Here is a 24,633-nt window from a genome sequence, read left to right as displayed (position 1 = left end):
ATGAAACTGAGACCACAGAAGCATTTGAGCCAATTGCGAAGTGTGGAACCTTGTTGTTCATCCTGGGCGCCATCGGGTCGAAGTCAAGCTTCACTCATCTTTGACAGATCTGGTTGAAAACTGACGGGTTCAGAGACCACTCGCCAGAGGAGAGGCCTCAGCGACTTAGGAAGTCAGTGGCCCAATTGTCCACTCTAGAAATGTGAACTGCTGAAATCGCGGGCACCCACTGTTCAGCCCAAGTTAGGATCCAAGAGACTTCCGCCATAACGGAAATGCTTAGTGTTCTGCCCTAGTGATGGATGTAGACAACGGCCGTGGCATTGTCGGACTCGATGCGCACCAAACGGCCCTCTAGTCGGTCTTGCCAGTGCCGGAGGGCGAGAAAGATGGCAGAGTTCCAGAATGTTGATGGAAAGAAAGGACTCTCGAGGTTTCCAGCGGCCCTGGACCGTGAACTAGAGAAACACCGATTCCCAGCCCAGAAGACAAGCATCTTGTAACCGGTGGAGACAACCTTTCTCACCCAGGAGTCGTGGACTACGGAGAACCACACTTCCCTGAAGAGAAGAATCCGGCCGCCCAGCCTGGTAGAGTCCCCATGTGGGAGCGATCCGTCATGCAGAGGAAAATCTGTTTGACATGGACCGATTTAGTTGGGCTACCGCATGGCCGCCGGGGAGCAATCAGCTTAAAGGAAGATCTCCCCTTTTCCTGCTGTGAAGGGGAACAATCTCAACACTAGGATGTCCCATAGGTCAAAAATGAGCAAAAAGAGCAAAAATGCAGTGTGTGTTTCCTGGTTTGGGACTCTGCTGAGATGATCACATCTAACCTGGATCTAAACAGGTGTAGACCCTGGGAAGGCTGGTGAGGAATTTTTTGGACGTCGCGTCTGCAATCCAGGCATTGAGCCATAGGACTCTGCGATTGGCGACAATGTTGCTGGAAGCCTGAGACGAGCAGCCTGCAGAGTAAATACATATTTTTCAGCATGGACAATCTGGTCTGCGAGATGTGTTGGTTTTTAGGGTGGAGCCCAAGAGTATGCCTTAACTAAGAAGCTAGGCCCAGGCGGAGACCGATTTGGAGACCCAAAAGGTCGGGGCAAAGCAATGCTTCTGCGACCTCGAAGACAAACTTGGCTAGGGACTCGATTTGCCTGTTGGTAGGGTCCTTGAGTGAGGCACCATCCGAAAGAGGGAGGATTGTGTTTGAGGACAGCCAGGAAACCGGACGGTCCACAATGGGAGACTCAGTCCAGGGTTTGAGCAGGTCAGGGAGAAAAGGGTACAGGATATCCATACACTCTAAAAACGTTTTTCTGGATGCTCCCCACTCCTAAAAGCAAATACTGCATCAAATTCCTTATGGTTTGAAAACACCTGGGGAGGGCGTTTCACCTCCTTGAAGGATACTGTGGGCTCCGAGATAAGAAATTCCAGGTCTTTGACGTTGAGGGTCTGATTAATGGCCACAATCAGACTGTCCATCACATAATGCAACTTGGAGGCTTGATCGGAATCGAGGTCTATATCCAACACAGAGTGGAAGTCGGACCCCTGAACTGTATGGGGCTGCAGGGAGGGGAATCGGAAGGCAGAGGTCATTCTGGAGGATCTGGACGGGAGCGCTCCGACTGGCTGCCGTGCTATGGGAAAATCCGTGCAATGCTATGGAGACATAGGGAGAGGCCTAGATTAACTTGATCGACCGGCAAGGGGGACCGGGATAGAGGAAGACCGCGAGAGAGAGACTCCCCACCCTGGCAGGAGAGAAAAAAACGTGCCCACAATAGGAAAAGGAACCTCCGGCGAGGGGACTGTTCTGGAACGAAAGAGAGAGGTGAGCCCTGACACCGGTATCCCCTCCAGAGTGGAGGCCCAGAGGACAGTGACTGTGGGGGTCTGTGCAGTTGTGCCCTTGCGGCAAGCACAGGAGCCCGCCGTAGACTAGTAGTCCCCCTTTAACTTTTCCTTCTTTCCCCTTTGATGCAAAAGGGGGGCCCTAAAAAGGAGGAGAGCAGCTGTGCAGATGCAGTCCCTACGCCTGCTTCTCAGAGTGGAAGACAGTCTTCAGACTGATGACGTGCATCCATCAGACCTCTATATATCCTGTGGATATGCTATAAATGTCTATAATGACACAAAGCTTTTTATTGTCTCATCAGATCTACTGCAGGTTATTGACTCCTGTACTTACCAATCCTTGTGACTTTCTCCACACTGGCTTCACTGTCCACATAGACATGACATATGCCCTCACTGTGGCCCATGACAGGTATGCCCTTAGCCGCATTCTGGATATCTCTGACCAGCTGAGAAGAGCCACGGGGGATGATCAAATCAATCAACTTATTTAGGCGACACAGATCTTCAACGTCTTCCCTAGTGTTCACCTGTAATGCAGAAGGCACACAAGTCACACATTAATAAAATAATAATTATACTAGACAGACAATGCAAGACTCAATGTCGTACACAATAATCTCTGATCCATGTATTGAAATGCTGCCCCAGAACAATGACCTCCATGTTGTGGCATTGAACAATATATTAATAATAATATAATAATAATAAATGCTTTTTCTGAGCTCTTCTGAACTTTTATGACCACATCAAATTTCAGCTCAACTTTGTTGTGGTCTATGGTAAACTCAGAAAGGAGGAGTGGAGTTCAGAAAAAGACAGTTAAAACAAATAGCACAATTTTAATTATCAAAGTAAAAAAAATAACTAAAAAAAAAAAAAAAAAAAAGAAATCTGTGTACCAGCTGGATGGCATCCTTAACTCCATGAATGGAAAGCGCCTCTTGTGTGAGCCGGTACAGAGTCTGGTTGCTGTTAGACGCCTCTTTTCCACCTTTTAACAACAAACCATTGCCACTTGCAATAGCCAACGCCGAAACCTGGTGAAACGGGCACAAAGCAAAAACAATAATCAGGATCAGGGTGACAGATTTCCACATGAAGGCCGAAAGAAGAACAAATGTCCTGATATTTATAGTGTATCTGCACTTTTGGAAAAGTTTTGCGGCCATGTCAGAAGTTAGATCAGTGGAGGTCTTGGTGCAGAGACCCCGACTGAACAGTCAAACAGGAGAAAAGACGCAGTCAGTTCAGCACTGCTCTCCTTCCAAAACTGAAAATGGGCTCATAGGCTTTCTATTAAGTCCACTTCTATCTCTGAGGAAAGCAACACTTAGTTGGGCGCTAAGCACTTGGATCCCCATTACTCAAACTTCTAACATGACTTTAGTGTTGTTTTTTTTTAATAACTTTATATCTGGACCTCTGTAGCAGAAAATTCTAATGCTGAGCACTATGAACATATCAGAATTACATAATTCTGAACCTAATAAGGTTTTCCATGGTGCACTGGGGGAGGGGAGAGGGGTGGGCGACAGTCGTCTATCATTCATCATCATGGTAAATGGTTTGTAGTACCTGAGGAAGGCAGTCTGGCCGAGACTCGAATATAACCAGCAGGACTCCTATTGGAACAGTAACTTGTTCTAGTTCTAATTCTTTGGCGACTCGTGTTCTACGTATGACCCGGCCCACGCTGTCCTGGGATGAGGCAGCGATCTGTCTAAGTCCTATGGCCAAGCTGTTCAGCTTTGCTGTTGAAAGGCTTAATCTTTTCAATAGCGGAGAAGCCAGTCTCCCTATAAAAATAATTAAAAAAAAGTTAAAAAACGGTGAAACTGTTCCCACCCCATTCTTGAAAGAGCTATAACTATTTTTATTTTTCCATCAACACAAGAATATGTGGGTTTGTTATTTTACAGGATGCGTTGAAGTTTTGAATGGACACCATCCATTTTAGCATACACGGTACTGGAAGACGGGTTAAAAAAAAGAAAAATCCAGGTGAGGTGAAATGGTGCAAAAAAATGCAAAAACACACATTGTTTTTTCGGTTTTAATTTTACAGCATTCGTTGAGGAGTTAAAAAAAATTAACAAATTACCTAGTATCATGATTCTTCAGGTCAGAATAAATACTGCAATACTAAAACATGTATAGTTTTGCTTTTCTATTTTAGTGGTTTAACATAAAATAATAATGGATTGTTTAAAGAAAAAAAAAAATCACACACATACACAGACAATTTTACGGTTTGTTGCATTTTTTGTGGGTTGGTGTGGCGACCAAATAAAAAAAAAAAATTGGCAATTCATTGTTTTTCTTTAGAAAAAAAAACAGGGGTGTTTCTTAAACGTTCATGTTTTTATTTTTTGTTTAATACTTGTAAAACTTATTTTTACTGTTTTCACTTTAAATTTTTAGTCCTCCAAAAGGGACTTGAGCCTGCGACCTTTGTGAATTTTGCTATATACTGCAATACAGAAGCATTACAATACATAGAACAAGAAATCAATCATCTTCACAGTGGCACCAAGACTGCAGCGATGGGGGCCAGCTGCCAGTGACCTTTCCCTTGTGATCGCACTTGCATTAGGATGTGGGGCAGGTTGGCAATGGGTGCACAAAAGGAGGCCACATCAGGATTGCTCCGTTATAATGCCAGTATAAGAGACTTATAGCGGCATTGAGATGGTTAAAAAACAGCCGTCACCAGTGCTGCACTGAGAGTTCAGCTCCTGAACCTACTCTCCCTGCAGCCAAAGAGGTTAAACAGCTGATCAGTCAGGGGTGCAAATCTTTACACACACCTATATGCCATTGTCTCTTTCCCAACCTTAGGTTCTCCATTTCTTATCCCTGCCAAAATTTTAGACCAGTCATGTTCCTCCTCCTAAATCAGATCTACGCAAGAACTAACCTTTGTCCTCGGCTTCTTCCATGTCCTTCCTGTTTGCGGCCAGAATATCATCTCTGTGATCGGTCAGTAAATCAGCGAGGTGATAAATGATTTCTGCTCTCTGTTGTTGGTAGATATAAAATTTTAGCATTCTTATATAGAGCAGAATAAGGTTTAATGGACTGCCTACTCATAGATCGTGGGCCCCACTGTAAAATTTGTAACAATCCCCCGCCTACCATATAATATTTATAAAACTGAGGTCTACAGGAGCAACTGCAGCCTGATCCTGAGTTACATCCTATATTATACTCCAGAGCTGCACTCACTATTCTGCTGGTGCAGTCACTGTGTACATACATTACTTATCCTGTACTGATCCTGAGTTACTTCCTGCATTATATTCCAGAGCTGCATTCACTATTCTGCTGGTGCAGTCACTGTGTACATACATTACTGATCCTGTACTGATCCGGAGTTACATCCTGCATTATACTCCAGAGCTGCACTCACTATTCTGCTGGTGCAGTCACTGTGTACATACATTACATTACTAATCCTGAGCTATATCCTTTATTATACTCCAGAGCTGCACTCACTATTCTGCTGGTGCAGTCACTGTGTACATACATTACTTATCCTGTACTGATCCTGACTTACCTGGTGCATTATATTCCAGAACAGCACTCATTGTTCTGCTGGTGGAGTCACTGAGGATCAGTACAGGATAAGTAATGTATGTACACAGTGACTGCAGCAGCAGAAAAGTGAGTGCGGCTCTGGAGTATAATACAGGATCAGAAATGTAATGTATGTACACAGTGACTCCACCAGCAGAATAGTGAGTGTAGCTCTGGAGTATAATATAGGATGTAACTCAGGATCAGTGCAGGATAAGTAATGTATGTACACAGTGACTCCACCAGCAGAATAGTGAGTGCAGCTCTGGAGTATAATATAGGATGTATCTCAGGATCAGTGCAGGATAAGTAATATAATGTATGTACAGAATTACATCCTGTATTATACTCCAGAGCTGCACTCACTATTCTGCTGATGCAGTCACTGTGCACATACATTACATATCCTGTACAGATCCTGCCACATATAATACAGTATTCTCAAACTTACATCAAAGAGAGAAGAAACGTTGAATAAGATCAACACAGTCTTAGTGCTCACTGTAAGAATATTCGAAAAAAGTTGCCAATTGGATGTAGCAGAAGCTGAGTTTGATGCTTGAACCAGACTTGTTTCTAATGTGGTGCAATACATATTTCATTTGACAACTACATGGTGGATGGAGAATGGGAATGAACAGGCCGGTTGTTCCATCCGCACAATTTTATCACACGCTGCTGTAACTTATGTACATTACTGCAGACCAAGTCCACTCTGCTACATATGGAAGGTCTGGACGCAGAATCACCTGCTCTGGCCTTAGTGTTGCCAGATTCCTTCCACCTGTCCGCGCCATTTCAGCCTGTTGCTCCACAGTGGGCCCTATTAATATAAAATATAAAAAAAATATTATATACGAGGAAGCAATTGTATTAATATAGAAATGAACAGACATAAAAAGGATCTATTTAACGCCATTCACTACCACATCAGAAGAGAGCGGTGCCGATGACATTACGACCCCACATACCCATTGCAACGCACGATACCCGCAAACTGTACGAGTCTCAGCAGGTGTGTGGGGTCATAACGTCATCGGTCACTTCTCATGTGGGAGTGAGATAACACTATTAAAGGGCGGAATGATCGAGGCTTGTTACACCAAAAAATTGGCATATAAGTTGGACATATTTGTGCACAGAGTTGGGCTAAAATTTTGAGACTTGGCGCCTGATTCATCTCTACATTTTATTTTGTGGTATTCATGGACGTTTTTTTTGTGCCAAATTCTTGAAAGTGGTGAATGCTGTTCATGGATTTTGCCCCAAAAATTAAAAATCTTCAACCTTTTTAGCAGAAAAAAAAAATCTAATTTTCTGTTGCAATTAAAGTAAGTTTGCGCAAAAATTTCAGGTATACACAGAAGCACACCAAGGAGGGGGGACTGGAGTAAATTTGCTCAAAAAGTTAGCGACTTTTTCAAAAGTCGCAATTGATGACCAAGCCGCAAACATCCATAAAAAACAATCTGCGTCCACAACAACAAAAAGTTAAATAAATTAATAAATAAAAAATGAAAGAATAGGCAAACACATAAAATAGACTTAAAAAAAATAAAATAAATTGAAAGAATAAAAGATGCAAAAGGGAAAACAGGCGAAAAACACAAAAATGTAAAGGCGCAAATGCAATAATGAATTGGACCCTTGGTGTTTATATGCTGGCCCCCCGCAATTTTTCTGAAGGGTAAGAATGCAAGTAAAGAAGAATTCCACTGCAGCTGGCGTAGTTTTTGGATTCTGGTGCAAGGCCAACCAGAAAGATGCACAATGAGTATACAAAAGAGGTGTGCACCTTGGAACAAATTTGCAGCATGTTCCACCAAGGGACTTTTCATCAAGACTGGTGAAAGAAACACTGGACTTGGTAAATCAGGCCCCATAGGCTGATGTCATACACAGTAGGCCTCATTTGTTTCCCCTAGCAACCAATCACTGCTCAGCTTTCATTTTCCCACAGCAGTTTAGGAAATAAAAGCTGAGCTCTGACTGGTTGCTATTGGCAACTATTAGCTTGATCGTGTATTTCGGAAAGACGCAGCTGTAGTTTTTCATACAATTTTTTTTTTTTTTTTTAGCCAAAGCCAGAAATGGGAGGTATAAGGGGAGGACTTATACATTTCTTTCCTTCTGCATCCAATCTGGCTGTGGCTCAAAATCTGCATCAAAAACCATAGGAGTTTTCTTTTTTAATAGAAAATAATTAAAGCACCCTAATAGTTTTCTTTATGGAACAACAAAGCAATTTCAACAGGCTCCGGCCTTGAACATTAAAGTCACCGATATTTATTAACTCACCGGCAGGTTTTACTTCTGAAAAGAAGGTGCCGACTTTTTTCCCTTCAACAATATCAGTAATGACATGGCCGGATATTTTTGGATGAGTTCCATTAGCAATCACAACAGAGGTGCCACCCTGGAGGGCCCACAGGGCCGCCTTCACCTACAACGATAAAAGGCATGAAAAAATAAAAAGGGTCGTCTTATTAACACCTTCACTGTCTTCCATTTTTTGCTTTTTTCCTCCACTTAGTCCAAGAACCAGAACGGTTTTACTTTTCCATCAACATAGCCACATGAGGGATGAGGGTGAAATGTTGGGAAAAAAAATGCAATCCCACCATTGTTTGTTTTTACAGCATTCATTTTGGGTTAAAAATGACCTGGAAACATAATTTTTCAGGGCAACTCCAAACTTACAATTTTTTTTTTTTACCCATTGTCTAAGACCCAAATATTTTTCAGATTGTGTGAAGGCTTGTTTTTTTGTGTGGCTTGCTGATGTTTTTGTGGATGCCATTTTGTGGTACATATAGCTTTTAATTGCAGGTTTTCATTTTTTTGGGGTGGATGGGCGACGCCTGAAAATATTTCAAATTTTTTTTGCACCTAAATGGGAAGAGCGACTATGCGCACCGATTGATATTGGTTGAGGCGCTGATGTCATATCGACACCCAAAAAGCACAATGACCATTGCAAACAGTACTATGGACACGAGCTTTTATAGTTTTTGATGCAAAGACATTTTAATCTCCATGGAGTACCCTTTTAAAAAAAAATTTGCTCTCGATAGATCAGACTTTTATGAATACAACAATACCAATTTTTTTAATTTAATTTTTGAACTAAGAAAAGAGGCGATTTCATCTGTTATATTTGAAGTTTTTTTGTTTTTTTAGTTTAACTTGTCACCCCCTAGAGGGTTTGAACCTGCAATTGCTTACTCATTTGTTCTATATACTGAAATACTTAATATTGCAGTATATTGAGAAAATTAATTTTTAATAGGAGGACCAAAATGGCAGCAACGGGGACCTTCAGTCCAACCCCGGGTGCCATGTTATCCCACTGGCACCACGCGATCACTCTAACCAATCTGTCAAAATGATGCCATCAGAGATTGACAGCAACATCTAAGTAATTAAACAGCAGCGATCGGAGCTCGTCTTACATTCTCATGTGTGGCTTTCAAAACATCTCAATCCTGGACAAACCCTTTCAATATTTAAAGGGGTTGTACAGGTCTTTGCAATTGATGATGACATGTCTGTAGAATAGGTGATAAATGTGAGATCGGTTGCAATCCGACACCCGGCTCCCCCAACAATGACCCGTACATTGCTTAGTGGCGGCTGCCCAGTACTTGGCTTCATCTCCCATTCATCAATCCACTACGCTTTGGTCATGAAGCTCAGATCTCACAGATTCATCCACATCCATACAGCACAGTATTGGAATATGTAGTGTTTTTCTTCCTACACGTTCCTGGGTATGATGACTCTATATCATCACATATGCAAGATCTCAGCTAAATGATCAATGTATACTAAAAATAAATAAATTAAAACGTATAGTATCTGGCTGTACCTTGGCCTCCATGCCTCCCATGCCAACTCTTGATTTGGTTCCAAATGTCACCGACTGCTGGTCTCCCGGATAGAAAATGTCAATAAGTTTGGCATCATCGGATCCAGGTGGGCTGTCGAAAAGTCCTGCAGTCAAAAAAAAAAATCAAAAACAAACTTATGAATGTGAATGCCAATTAAACAAGTCCGCTTACATATTGTAGAAACCCATTTTGCTATTTAATCTGAATACACAGAAATGTCTGCAACTTGTACAGTACAGACCAAAAGTTTGGACACACCTTCTTCTCATTTAAAGACTTTTCTGTATTTTCATGACTATGAAAACTGTACATTCACACTGAAGGCATCAAAACTATGAATTACCACATGTGGAATTATATACTTAACAAAAAAGTGTGAAACAACTGAAAATATGTCTTATATTCTAGGTTCTTCAAAGTAGCCACCTTTTGCTTTGATGACTGCTTTGCACACTCTTGGCATTCTCTTGATGAGCTTCAAGAGGTAGTCACCTGACTGGTTTAATAAGTGGGATTTCTTGCCTTATAAATGGGGTTGGGACCATCAGTTGTGTTGTGCAGAAGTCTGGTGGATACACAGCTGATAGTCCTACTGAATAGACTGTTAGAATTTGTATTATGGCAAGAAAAAAGCAGCTAAGTAAAGAAAAACGAGTGGCCATCATTACTTTAAGAAATGAAGGTCAGTCAGTGCGACAAATTGGGCAAACTTCGAAAGTGTCCCCAAGTGCAGTTGCAAAAACCATCAAACGCTACAAAGAAACTGGCTCACATGAGGACCGCCCCAGAAAAGGAAGACCAAGAGTCACCTCTGCTTCTGAGGATAAGTTTATCCGAGTCACCAGCCTCAGAAATCGCAGGTTAACAGCAGCTCAGATTAGAGAACAGGTCAATGCCACACAGAGTTCTAGCAGCAGACATATCTCTACAACAACTGTTACGAGGAGACTTTGTGCAGCAGGCCTTCATGGTAAAATAGCTGCTAGGAAACCACTGCTAAGGACAGGCAACAAGCAGAAGAGACTTGTTTGGGCTAAAGAAAACAAGGAATGGACATTAGACCAGTGGAAATCTGTGCTTTAGTCTAATGAGTCCAAATTTGAGATCTTTGGTTCCAACCACCGTGTCTTTGTGCGACGCAGAAAAGGTGAACGGATGGACTCTACATGCCTGGTTCCCACCGTGAAGCATGGAGGAGGAGGTGTGATGGTGTGGGGGGGCTTTGCTGGTGACACTGTTGGGGATTTATTCATAATTGAAGGCATACTGAACCAGCATGGCTACCACAGCATATTGCAGCGGCATGCTATTCCATCCGATTTGCGTTTAGTTGGACCATCATTTATTTTTCAACAGGACAATGACCCCAAACACACCTCCAGGCTGTGTAAGGGCTATTTGACCAAGAAGGAGAGTGATGGGGTGCTACGCCAGATGACCTGGCCTCCACAGTCACCAGACCTGAACCTAATCGAGATGGTTTGGGGTGAGCTGGACCGCAGAGTGAAGGCAAAAGGGCCAACAAGTGCTAAGCATCTCTGGGAACTCCTTCAAGATTGTTGGAAGACCATTTCCGGTGACTACCTCTTGAGGCTCATCAAGAGAATGCCAAGAGTGTGCAAAGCAGTCATCAAAGCAAAAGGTGGCTACTTTGAAGAACCTAGAATATAAGACATATTTTCAGTTGTTTCACACTTTTTTTGCTAAGTATATAATTCCACATGTGTTAATTCATAGTTTTGATGCCTTCAGTGTGAATGTACAATTTTCAGTCATGAAAATACAGAAAAATCTTTAAATGAGAAGGTGTGTCCAAACTTTTGGTCTGTACTGTACCTATTAGGCCAAGTTCACACAATCATATTTTCGGGGACCGAGTGCCGTGTGAAAAAAAAACTGACACCACACCAACAGCATTGTTCAACTGGCTGTTCGGATAAGCGTGTTTGTTTGTTTTTTTTAATGCACCAAATGTGAGCTATGGGGCAGGAAATTAAAAAAAATAAAAATAAATATTACACTAGCTCCTTCCTATATCAAATGAGACTCCTATTCAAGTCAATGGGTGCGGAAAAAAAATGAAGAACGGAGAAGAAGGAAATCATGTTCGAACTGGATCAACTGTATGGCATCCAATTTTTAAACATTTCAATTCTTTAATATAGGAAACTATTTTTTTTGTAAAATTGGCTAACTGATAAATGTATAAAAACAGATGACATTTCAGCTGAAAAATCTTCCATTTTTTTTTAATACACTAATGTGAACTTAGCCATAGGATGAGATTCTTTCCCCTCCCAGGTTCATATTTGTAGCTATAACATTTTTTTTCGTACCCAAGTTGAGTTTGGGCAGTTTCTTGGGCTTGTCTATAGCTAGAATCAGGACATATCTCTAGTGGCCATTCAGATCACCTATTGAGCCACGTTGACCCAATTAGTGGCCTGACAACTGTAAGAAGACTAAAGGGACTTACAAATGTGAAAACTAAAATACAATGTAAGTAAGGGCATACACATTTCATGGACTTGTCTACACAAGACCATTCTTCAAGAAACATTATAAATGGGCTGAGGAAGTCCGTCAATATCCGTTATGGAGATATTTTCTGAGACGCTCACATGGCGTCCCATTTTTTCATATGGTGCAGGCAGCATTTTGCATTGCTGGTGTAATGACAGTGGGTTTAAAACTCCTTAGTTCTTGACTCATAGTCCTAGAAAGTTTTATTATGCCTTGGCTCGCGGTAGGAGAACAAATTACTGGGGTCATCACCAGTTATCAATGCAAAACCTTGGCACAGAATACGGAAAGCTAACGATATTACCTCCCACATCAGACAGGACGATGATTAGATCGGCCTTCATTTCGACAGCTAGCCTCGCTGCCAGGCTGTCATTGTCCTTGATGCTGATCACCTGAGGAATAAAATAAGGTCAGCGAAGAAAACCTACACCAATGAGAAAATAGATGGGATATAAGAGAGAAAACAGGGGACATGAAGCCTGGGAAGCCAGCAGCACGGAAGACCGAGTTCTGCCATAATGCATACAGAGTTTGGGTCGGATGCAAGTAAAAGGGTAGAAAAATGCAGCAACCAAGAAAACTACACTACACGTCTTGTACAGTGTAAATGAAGGTTAGCAAATGCTAAAAAGTCTTTCACTGCAATTCACATGCAAAACCAGGAGATACAGAATGTAAAACAAATGCATCATAGTAAAGCATGAATTGTGCACGTGAAGCAAAGGAGTTAGCTTGCAGAAAAGATGACTATGCGTTAGTAGCAGATCCACCCCTCATAGACCTAGCACCCACTTCTCCTCGCTCCTCCTAGTTCCCGGGCACAACAGCACACAATGTCCTATCATCAGAACCAGGACATTGCGGTGGCACCAGGTAGAGATGAGCAAATGGATTTCGCTATCACTTTCCCCAAAAATTCGGATTCTGCAGAATCCAACATTTTTGGATTTGATTCCCTCAAATCCAGGATGTTGCTGGATTCTTTTGGGATGGGAAAAAAATGAAGACAAAAATTTCATATTTACTTTTCCTCCTTATGCGACAGTTCCTCTGTCCTCAGTGTTGATCTTCTGACATTATGACGTGCATTGCGTCTCCCCCATGTGAGGCCGATCACAGGCCGCCAACTGATCGCAAAGATGTGGAAAAGAAAGATGGAAGAACAGAAGACCGGGGTAGAGGACGGAGGAACTGCGGCAGACACAACGTAAGGCTGTGTTCACACGATGCGTATTTCATGCGTTTCCGTGGCGTTTTTGCAGTTGCGTAAACGCCGCGGAAACGCATGAAAAACGCATGGTAGAAGGGCAGCAATGTTCCCCAATGGAAATCCGCATGTGCTGTGCCCATGATGCGGATTTTTCCGCAGCGTTAACGCTGCGGTCAAAAATCCGCAGCATGTCAATTAATTTTGCGGAAACGCGGCGATTTCGCCGCCATTGACTTGCATTAGAACGCGCCAATTCCGCAAGACAGCATTTGTACTTGCGTAATTGGTGCGTTCTAATGTGCGGATGGTACCCGGGTGTGGAGGAGAGGAGAGTCTCATCCACACCCAGGTACCATTAAAAAAGCTGTAAAAGAAGAATAAAATAAAAAATAAATGTATTCTTACCTTCTGTCGGCCCGCGCAGCGCTCCCGCCACTTGCAGTGAGTTGTAGGACCTGCGGTGACGTCAGAGTCATGTGACGGGTCACGTGACGCTGACGTCGGCAGGTCTTTCAATTCAAAGTTGCCGGCAGCCGGGAGAACGGAGTGAGCAGGACAGCGCGGGCCATCAGAGGTAAGTATATACACTCTCTCGGTTCACACTGTATAAATCCATGCTGTTTGCATGGATTTATATAGTGTGACCTAGTTATCAAGCACTTTCCAGGTGATGCTAAAATCGCCTGGAAAGCGCTTGTCAATCTGCATGCGGAAACGCATGTGAATCTGCATGTGGATCCGCATGTATTCTGCAGGAAAAACGCATGCACAATCTGCATGCGTTTTTTCTGCCAGGGAGATGCAGAAATGATGCAGAAATTTTCTGCTTCATTTCTGCATCGTGTGCACATACCCTAAGAGGAACGGTTTCAATTCTGATCAAAATCAAATCTGCTGCTCAAATTCAAGTAAATCCACCCGAAAGTAAATTTCAGGAGATTCGCTCATCTCTAGTGCCAAGGAGAGTAAAGGACTGCAGGTATAAGCGAGGCTCGTCCAGTGTCAGACTTGGTTGGCACAGGCCCACCAGTAACATTGATTCTTGGGGCCCACTGTTCGGCTACATGCAAAAATAACCTGACCCTAGTACACAAATTTATTTTTGCTTGTATGTAATATTAATTTGGCCACCTTGTTTAATGAATGATTAGAGGATACCTTTTTCTGCAAATTGTGAATCAAGTGTAATAGCACTACTCATCAGCACTCCTTCACAGGAGCGGCCTACCGGAGGATTCTCATGTCCTCCAATCGGCCAGTCTGAACCTGGGCCCATCTGTCCACTAAGTTTACGCCCGGGAGCAGTATTATGCCAGTTACCCCAGCATGGAGATACATTACTTTAGAGGCCATTGTGTTGGGTCTGAATTAATTCTTTTTTTTAAAAGGATTTTCCATTTTCAGAAATACACTGCCCTACAGTTGTAATTTGTTTGACATATGAAAACAGAATTGCTTTTATACGATAGGATATTCATTACATACTGAGCCCTATCTCCATACTGAGCCCTATTTAGCTGAAACACTGGCTTTGCTGCCCATTCCAGCTTCCAAACTCTGCTTAAAAAAAAGTTAAATCTGCTTTGGAATCAATTGCAAAAGGAAAGATTTAGTTTTTATTTGGAGACATTTAACAACCCTGTACCTAACTGCATCATATTACGGCCCGTGGCTGTAAGTATAAGTCACCTACTTTCGCCATCTCCAGCACTCCCGGGTTAGTTAGCCATGCCATGCACTATTAGTACAGCAGCTCTATATGCAGCCGGACACCCACAGAAATACTTCACCCACATTTACCCCCTGCAGATCACTGTTCGGTTCTGGAGGAGGAACAACGGCGTCGTTGGTATTAATGATTGGCACAATGTTCATTCGTAGCAGCTCGTGTAAGGTGCCATTTAAATTCCGTCTTTTCTGCTCGTCATGGAAATCCAGGTTCGTCACCAAGATCTTAAAGAAACAAAATCAAAGCCAACTTTATTTCTAAAGGACCCCTTTAAATCAGTGACCTATACCCCCAGACCCGACAGCTGGCAACAAGCCCGGACTTAGGTTTTCAGCCAAGTCTCCTCCTGCGTCAATGAGTGTTTTCAGGTGAAATCACACAGACTGAACGGCAATATAACTATCACATATTCCAGATAGTGCGTGACTCAGCCGTCTACAGGGCACGAGGGTAATAAAAAGGTCTGGATATCATTGTTGTTATTTCTGGTTTCCAATAAGGACAAGGTTTTTTGAGGGCATGGAGTTCTGCGAATCAAAACAAGCAAGTTCTTTATGCAATTGCCTAACAATTCCCTAAAGTATATTATTACCATTCTTCTTTTTCAAAAAGGATCCAATCCAATCATTGATATTATAAAATGAATACCTGCAGCTCCACAAGCTGAATACAGGCTGCTGAGTTTTTTTTATGTAATTGTACCTTAGGTATAGGAATAATAGAAACATGCAGATGCTAAATCCCCCATGTGAGACTTTTTTTATTATTATTATTTTATTTATTTTTATTTTTTTAAGATTAGATAAAATTGAAAAGAGATGCACAAATGCAGCCATCTCTCCGTCTGCCGCAAAAAAAACATCCGTGCTCCGATACTGCATCTATAAGACATTTAACTTTTCTAGACAGAATTTTTTTTGAGTTTTGGAAACCCCTGCCATCCAGCTGCAGTTTAACAAAAAAAAAACACAACAACAATTTGGCTTTAATAACCCTCCCAGGTCCAGCACTGAGTCTCCGCACAGCTTCTGTCATTGTCTGCAGCGCTGATGTCACGTTGAAAGCACTGCAGCCTGTCAGTGAGCTCAGAATCTGAGTGGTGTATGCCGCCAATACGGGCAGAGCCTCAGAGCTCAATGATTGGCGATGTTGACAATAACAAAGTCAGACAGCGGAAGCAGTGATGGAGACCTGGGAAGGGTGAGTAAAGCACATTTTGTTTTCTTTAAAAAAAAAGAAAAAAAAATCTGTACCCGTGGACGGGTTTTCCGAAAGCGCCGAAAATGCTCCAAATTTATCAAACATCTTTGTGATTAATTTGGTGCAATAGACAGCAATAAGTAAAGGGGACTTCAAAAACTCTCTACATGGTAAATCCAGCCCAATGAGTTTTGGTTTGTGGCATTTCTCATTTCAGTGGCCTGGTCTTCAAAATGAAGCTTGCTCTCGGTATGATTTTTTTTTTTTTAAACAAACCTTGCAACATGACTAATAAAAGCCAAACCAGAATCTTAAAATTTACAAGCATGGTGTTTCGGGGTGCTGCCCCTCATCAGTGAAACGTTTGAGACCTGATTTGGCTAGGTGAAAGACATCTAACCGGGATCCCCATATTGGCAAGCCAGGCTTGGCATGTCACTTTCCACAAGGAGAAACGTTACTCCTTGGATCCCGGTCTCGACACCTCTCACCCAGCCAAACCAGATCTCACACTTTGCACTGATGAGGGGCAGCACCCCTGAAATACAGTGTCTGTAAATTAAGATTCTGATTTGCGTTTTATCCTAAGTCATGAGGCTAGGCTTGTTAAAGGGTCGATACTGACTTTTAGGATTGCCACTTCCAATAGGTGGCGCCAGAGTTCTAGTCCTCTTCCTCTCTCAAGAGGCAATTTGCATATTGGTCTTCTAAAGTTCTGGATCTTGGATCTTCTGGTTCCCAACCCCTGAGTGCAGAAAGAAGTTGTCTTTCCTCTACCACCACTTACCTGGGCTGCACATATGCTGTACTGGGTAAACATGGCTTCATAGAGTGCCATAAGCCCGCTCTGGCCAGCCGCGGCACAGGCTCGTGCCTCCAGGACCGGAACTTGCTAAACAAAGTAAAGATTGAGAATTGGAATGGACACACACATTGGATTTAATTCCTAGAACTTCATACTGGAATTGTAGTGCTCACCATGTCTTTAAGTTGGTTCTGGCCCGAATGCAAAGCTTGCCTCACACTCTGCGACAAGAGGATTTCATGGCGGAGACGCTGTTTCCCAAATGCCACGGCCCCACTGGTGACAATCATCATCTCCCGACCCTGGTTCTGCAGAACGGACACCTGCGGCAAAAGAAGGGCATGTCCAGGCCCATGGTATACGGAGTGATATACACAGACCCTATACTATATTTATAGGATCTTATAACAATGTGTGAACCTACAACTTAGAATCCCCAATAATTCTTGCATTATTGGGAATCAAACTCCAGGATGATGAACTGCACTTTGGGGACTACCTAGCTAAAAAAGGATTAGTCACCAGATTTCACAATGCAAAGAACATATAATATATAACGATTTCTCAGACCTGATGAGGCTGGTGTAGTTACTTTGAAAATCCAAATTAGAATGGCTATACAATTCTGATATGAAGATGAGAATTTTATGAGTTCAAGAGTGAGAGCGCTCAGGATTAGTGATGACTGGATCCGTGAAAGTTCGGTTCGGGGACTAGAACCTGGACCCCATAGAAATCAATGAGGACCCGAACTTTGGAGCTGGAAAAATAACTCTTTCTTTCTAGTTCGGGTTCACTTATCTCTAATTTACGAGTCCAGGTAAATCAGTCTACGTCCGCCCAGCCTGCCTGACAGCTGCAACTAGTACTGAGCAGTGCGAGATCTCAGCAGGAAGGAGGGACAGTGAGGAGCAGTCAGACTAGACTGAGTGCAAATGTTCAGCCATTCTGACATGAATTATCAAAGTAAATGCCGCATCCTTATCAGGATATATTTAGTAAAGGGAAATTGAGTGACAGATCAGCTTTAGGGTCTACATGCATTTCTTAAAAACTTTAATTAAAAGGGGTTTACATTTCCATTTTATCAAACTTCGGATGTGTCTCAGTTATATTTCAGAAGTTTTGATTGATGTGAGTCAAAGTGCCGAGACCCCAACAACTGCCGAAAGGAAGAGGGCAGAAGCGCGCATCTGAGCACTGGGATTGGCTTACTTTGGGTAGATAGGGTTAGCTATGTATGGGCTCATAAAAGTCTACGAGTCCACACACAGCAAACACCGTCTACCCAAGGTGATCCAATAACAGTGGCTGGCCAAGTCCTTCTGCCCTTTCTTCTCAGGGATCAGAAGGGTCATAACTGCAGGATCCCCAATGATAAAAACTTCTAACATTTCACTATGACGGATCAAATTTGTCATGGAACCAGGAAAAGTGGATTCCATGACTCCAGTGTGAACGGAGCCTAAAGAATCATGTGAATACAAAGCCCCAAAAACATCTCCTAGGGCAGAAATCCCCAGGCTTATGCAGCTCACAGGACCATCTATGGTCATGGTTATAATTTTATATTATAATCGTTAATATTTTCTTTGTTTCTAAAGAGATTTTACAACACTCTGGTACCTTAGGTCATTCAGTCCACGTCTACATTGAGTCCAAAAGGCAGCTTTTATAGCCATGTGCCTTTATAGCAGATTTGTCAACAGATTTCACAATACTAACCTATAGAAGTTAAAGGAACAGATCTTGTAGACCTGGTGAGGCTGGTGCTCTTACTTTGAAAGTCAGTTAGCATTACTGTATGCTTCCGATGTTAAGATGAGCATTTTCCAGATAGAGCTGGGCTCATCCTAAGATGTTCCTTTTTTAAAATTAGATGGGAAAACTGGATTTTATAGCCATTCAAGGTAAGTACATCAGCCTCAACAGGTCTAAAAATTAAAGTGATAGATCCGCTGTAAAGATGCATATATTTTAGACACCATGCCACGGTGGCTCACCTGCTCAACGATAGATGCCAACCGACCCAGTGCCAGCCCGCATTCGTCTCCTCGCGTGACCACAGCGCTCCCAAGCTTTACCACTATACGCTTGGCATGCTTCAGCTCGCTGCGGTGCGCAAACGGCTTTCCATGCGAGCGGAGGAGAGGCATAGTCATAAAAGGGATGTTGCTCCATTGCCTTGAATGTCGCTGGGCGGTGATGGAGGCTGGAACATCTGCAATGCAAACCATAAAAAAAAAAAAGTCAGCCAAGAGAACAACCACTTAGTGGCGGTCACAGCAGCCGTCCGCATCTCTCAAATGTGGAAATGAGAGCGTATTTTCATGTATATGAAAGTACAAAAATGTCATATAACCAAAACCCGTAGACGCCCCAGCACCGTGGGGTAAATCACATGTGTAATATTATATCTGCAACTGGACAGACTGCATTCACCTGACATTACACACGTCTTTACACTGCAACACCACGAAAACAGTCAAAGTACTAAAAAAAAAAACGCACAAAGTAACTTACATGTGAAATGAGAAGATGCCGTGGTCCGAACACGGGAAAGCAGAGATCGGCCATGCGTGGAGCCCCGACAACTTAGTGCAGCCCGAGACAACATTTTGCTAAGGAACAATGATGGATCAGTTGGTTCAGTAAGAGTTTTACAATACAATAACACGCCCATAAAGGCGATAAAAGGATTGACGGGAAGAAAAAGTCAGCAGATTACTGTGTACAGACAGGGAAAGTCTAGATTACGCATAGTAGATTTGCAGAAGATTTTTCTGCAAAGTATCTGCAGCAAAATCTGCATGTGTTCAGTGCTGATCTGCTGCAGATTTCAACTTTTGCATTGCCAAGCGTGAATCCATTTTTGTGCACAAATTGCAGATTTTGAGATCCTTCCAGTAAGTCTATTTTCAGCAACAGGTAATGTATTACTTGCTGCAAAATTTTAGAAAATTGCACCAAGTAGGGCACAGTCACACAAGTTAGATTTGCTGCAGAAAAATTATAATCTACAGAGGTATAAAAAAAAAATCAGCCAGAAAATCCAAATTAAATTGTGTTGATTTGGTTGCAGTTTACGCCTCCGAATCTCCGATAATTCAGGCTCTAATGATTACGTCTCAACATTTGGCCACACAAGTCCCTTGACCAAATAACGTATTGCGACATCGCCATCTGACATTGGGTGACACATGTCCACATGATCAAAGCCTAAAGCCTGTGATCGGTTGCAGTGCTCACATGATAATATGAAATGTCATGAGACAGTAAATGGGGACCTACCGAAAGGACGGAGTAATGGCGTATAAATCGGACCGAGAACGGATTGCAATGCTCGGACTGGCCGGTGGCTCTCCTGACCCGAGCTCAACAGCTGCATAGAAATACATGAAGCCGCCACGCTCAGGTGGGGAGTGCTGGCTGCCAGTCCGAGCACTGCAATACGATTTATACGGCCGTCTGACTGCGCCTTTAGTGTGAACACTGCAGTTATAGAAGGCGAAACAGATTTTTGCAACACAAATATTTGACTGTGGGTTTTTACTTCCCTTCTGAAGTTAATGGGAAGAATCTGCAACAAATCCTTGCACTTTCCATGGCAGAAAGTGACAGGTCACCCATTCTACAATGCAAAAATGCTTCAATATGTGGCTGCAATTAATTCCTTCTATGCTCTGGTCTATAGGTAGATTTACCATTCAGTATTCTCGGAAAGCTGGATGACAATTCCTTCAGAAATAACAAGGCCATATTGGGCCATCACCTGGTATTAACAGAACAGAATTTTTCCGGTGTGACAGCAATGTCTGATCCGGGGCATATATCCCCTAACTGCTGACCTATGTGCCACGCTACACACCAGGCTGGATCCAAGCGTGCCTGCCCTGCTGGCCTCCCCGCTACCCTCACTGATGAGAGTCCTACCCCCGGCCTTTGCATTTGTAGTGAATGGCTGCCTGGATAGAAGCAGCAGCCAATGAGCAAAGCAGAATGATGAACACACGGAGGAGGATGATGAAACCCTCGTGCGGGATTGCAAGTCAGAAAAAAAAATACACCAATGGGAAATAAAAGAAGAGGCAGGAAATAAAGCACAATACTAAATACAATGCTGTGTGCTGAGAGGTGGCAAATACGGTGGAGGAAGATACAAGGAGGAATCAGCAAAAGAAATGAGCAATCAATGTTGCATCGGAGTAGTAGTTGCTAATTTACAACTACTACCCCCAGCTGGCATGGGATGCTTATTTTAGGAAGTATAGGATTAGGGCTTGTTCACAAAAATTTTTGCATCTCGGGGCAGGAAAAAAGTTCCGTAAAACAGGCACATTTCTGATGCAGATATTTCTCCACTTATTAGTATGAGTGAAATCTGCAGCTAAAACACTAAAAACTGCCTGCGGACACGCTGCAGATTGTGGCTTTTTTTATTCTGTGCAGAAGTCACAAATGATGTCCTGATGCCAGAAAAGTGAATGAGAATCCTAAAGTCTCATGCACACATTGCGTATTTTTACCTAGCAGTTTTGGGGCAGATTTAAATCTGCAACATGTCAATTCTTTCAGCGTTTTTTGCTGTAGATTTCACTCATACTAAGGATATGTTCACACATTGCGTTTTTTTTTCCAGCATTTTTTTATGAAAATTTTCACCTGCATTTTACAGTACCAGCAAAGTCTATGAGATTCCAGAAGTCTCCTGCACACACATTGTTGTTTTTGTTTAATTTAATTATGATTTTGTGCTTTGTATGGTTTTGCAGAATACAGCATGGCACTTCTTTCAGTGTTTTTCACCCATTGGAAGTAATGGTTGTTAAAAAAAAAATGCACCAAAAAAGCAGGTGTGAGTTTTTTCAGCGTTTTTTCGTGCCGAAACCTGATGAAATAAAATGAGATTATTTTTTTTCACTGAACTTTATGTACATGCATAAAGAGACAAAAGGACAGTGGAAAAAACGCAAAAAAAAAAGCAAAATCCTGAACAAACCTTCCTTGCAAAAGATCAGGTTTTACTGCAGAAAAACAATGCTGATAAAACAATGTGTGAACATAGCCTAAAGCCATGATAACAGTTTTTTTTATTTATGCAAATTAAAAGCTGCATTTTACAGTATCAGCAAAAGCTATAAGATTTCAGAAACCTCATGCACACTATTGCTTTTTTTTTTTTTTTTCCTGACCGAATTGGAAAACTGCAGCACGTCACTTCTTTTAGAGTTTTTGCAGCCTTTTCACACTCATAAAAAGCAACGAAGAAGTGCAAAAAAAAACCCCAGCAAAAAGGCAGCAAGAAAAACAGCAATATCTTCCCAGACATCAAGTCTTGGTTGCAGAAAAAAAACAGCAAGGTGTGAACATAGTCTTATGAGTAGGGAAAAATCTGCACCAAAAACATATGTAAAAAACGCGCCTATTTTACACAGTGTTTTTCCTTCCAAGAGGTGCAGAAATTTCTGCAACAAATACTTAAGATGTGCAAATAGCCAAACATTCAACATTAAAATCTGCAAGTCAACAATAATGGTGTCCGATGACTGGTAGTGTGCATTAGTGATTTGCCCAAAGTCACATCAGATGGAACAGTATATCCCCTTTAAGGCTGATACCATGGATCTGCCATTGACAGTGGTCATGTGACCACGGTGTGCACCTGTAACGCTGCTGCGTTTTGCATTTAAAGGCAAAATTGCCAGGAGGGATCAATACTATTCACAAAAATAAGCTAAAAATACTCCTGGACTGTCCCCTTAAATAAAGGAACAGTTTGGGAACAATTGCGACATGACAGTGAGCAGACACCATGCCACGTTGTGCATGATGCAACCTCCTGTTACAGACATCCTGCACACTGCGTCCAGTCTCTAATCACACGTGTAACCATGGATGCGACAAATACATGCGACAAATTAAACTTCTGCAAACCAGCTGCAGCAAATCTGGCGCACATTTACAGCAATGCAAAATATCTTACGAATATGGTAAACAGCAGGTAAACCAGCGGCAGCGCACGTCTCCTGACCTGTCAGTCCAAGATCTGCGGGGAAAAAATCCGGTTTCTTATAATTTTATCCAGCAGGAAATATTGTCCCGGCTGGCATGGCCCAGTGCACATGCGCAAAGGAGGACACGCAAGAGGCGACGCTGGAGGACACGCGACGCGCATGCGCGGAAGATTTCCTGCCCCCTTGCTGAGCTAGTTTACCACGCATGCGCGCTACAGCAGCCCCTGTAGACGTGTCAGTGTGCGCAAATCTGCAAAATAAAGTCACCAGCACCAAATGGTCCATATTAATTCCTTTGGAGATGCGACCATTATTCTTTTTTGCACTTTTTTTTTCCTCTGAAGACATAACTTTTTATTATATTTCTTTCTCAATCGCTCATAGTTTGCCACATGAGTTGTGGTTTTGAATTTTTACCAAATAATGTTCTGGAAAATGTGAAAAAAAAATCCACGTTGGTGAAAAAAATGCAATTCTGCCATTTATTTATTTTTTATTTTGTTTTTATGTTGTTGTGTTGATCCGGTAACATGATTACGTAGGTCGGCGAGATTACGGCGCTACCAGATTTGTGTATTTTTTTATTATTATTTTAACGGATAAAAAAAAATCAGAAATTTGCAAAAGTTGCTTTGTGTCGCCATTTTCTGACAGGCATAATTTTTTTTTTCATTTTTCCATCGATGGAGCTGAGCGAGGGCTTGTTTTTTTGGTATCATTTTGGGTTACATATGATGTTGTGATCACTTATTATTGCTATTTTTTTGGTAAAAAAACGAAAAAGTTTTTGTTTTTTATGCATTGGGGTAATCAATTTTACACATTTTCATAGTACAGAATATAATAGCAGCCATACCATATTAATTTATTTATTTTTTTTAAATAGGAAAAATAGGGGAGATTTAAACCTTAATTTCTTTCTATTTTATTTTTTTTTCTATTTTTTTTTTTTTTTAGTCCCTTTACCAACATACGGCAATACTACAGTCACGGGTTGGTTTTCATTTTGGCCTCTGGCTGCCATGGCGACCTATTGTCTGTCAATAGGTCATTTTTACTAAATATATAACAGAGGTGTGACCAGATCCTCTGCTAGGTTTTGGAACTGAGGCTCGTTCTGCGGTTACCCTCTCTGCCTCTAAATTCCTTCAAAGCTCCATAGCACAGGACAATTATAATGGAGATCTGACACTTTTAATATTTGTAATTTAAAACGCCCTTTAAGGCTAAGTTCACATCTGCAGACATATATACTTACCGGTATACTTCAGATACGCATATTAAAAACATATGCAAACATCGACCTGCAGTCCTGTGCAAAAGTTTTTGGTGCAAAGCGAGAATGCTTTAAAAACTAGAAATGATAAAAGTTTATTTTAATCAATTAATAAACTAAATGAACACAAGAGAAACTTAAATCAATATTTGGTGTGACTGCTCCTTTGCCTTCATCAGTTCCTCTAGACAGGGCCAGCGTTAAGGGGTGGGCAAAGTGGGCAAATGCCCAGGCCCCCAACCACAAAAGGGAGCCCCTTCTGCAGCCCATTTATGAAGTGCGCAGAGGGTGTATAGCATTACTTACATCCTCTTCTGTAGTCCCTACGCGCATCTCTCTCCCTCCGCTGTGAAGGATCCACACCTTGCCATCCCGCCTGACGTCACTATTACGTCAGACGGATCATGTGAAACGGATCCACCCTTTGCACCGTGAAGTTCCGCTCCCCTCGGGGGCACGTAAGGTCAGATTGGTACAGTTGTACACAGACACCCCCTGTCCTCATGGGCACAGGAAGGCACAGGGAGTGAGAAGAG

The 24,633-nt window shown here is 42.2% G+C and overlaps 1 protein-coding gene across 3 annotated transcripts in view; it reads right to left on the bottom strand.

Annotated features, from left to right (window-relative positions):
- ALDH18A1 (aldehyde dehydrogenase 18 family member A1) overlaps window positions 1-22,990 on the bottom strand; it is a 28,605-nt gene extending 5,615 nt beyond the window's left edge. The window contains exons 1-14 of one of the 3 annotated variants that reach the window (XM_073685037.1): window positions 22,839-22,990; window positions 19,331-19,428; window positions 18,811-19,028; window positions 16,981-17,130; window positions 16,790-16,894; window positions 14,868-15,026; window positions 12,165-12,255; window positions 9,316-9,440; window positions 7,746-7,890; window positions 6,197-6,270; window positions 4,789-4,888; window positions 3,447-3,667; window positions 2,771-2,908; window positions 2,203-2,398 (exon numbers count right to left, since the gene is read on the bottom strand). In XM_073685037.1, coding sequence (XP_073541138.1) covers window positions 2,203-2,398; window positions 2,771-2,908; window positions 3,447-3,667; window positions 4,789-4,888; window positions 6,197-6,270; window positions 7,746-7,890; window positions 9,316-9,440; window positions 12,165-12,255; window positions 14,868-15,026; window positions 16,790-16,894; window positions 16,981-17,130; window positions 18,811-19,028; window positions 19,331-19,424 — 1,816 coding nt within the window. In that variant the 5' untranslated portion in view covers window positions 19,425-19,428; window positions 22,839-22,990. Of the gene's footprint in view, window positions 1-2,202; window positions 2,399-2,770; window positions 2,909-3,446; window positions 3,668-4,788; window positions 4,889-6,196; window positions 6,271-7,745; window positions 7,891-9,315; window positions 9,441-12,164; window positions 12,256-14,867; window positions 15,027-16,789; window positions 16,895-16,980; window positions 17,131-18,810; window positions 19,029-19,330; window positions 19,429-22,790 lie in introns of all 3 variants that reach the window. The other 2 variants (XM_073685039.1, XM_073685038.1) reach the window with 2 other exon arrangements.
- Between the last annotated feature and the right edge of the window lie 1,643 nt (window positions 22,991-24,633).

Source organism: Phyllobates terribilis, unplaced genomic scaffold (assembly GCF_046119375.1).
Source record: "Phyllobates terribilis strain yellow unplaced genomic scaffold, ASM4611937v1 Scaffold_5__5_contigs__length_657084704, whole genome shotgun sequence".
Lineage (NCBI taxonomy): Eukaryota > Metazoa > Chordata > Amphibia > Anura > Dendrobatidae > Phyllobates > Phyllobates terribilis.
This window is presented reverse-complemented; position numbering and strand designations above follow the sequence as displayed.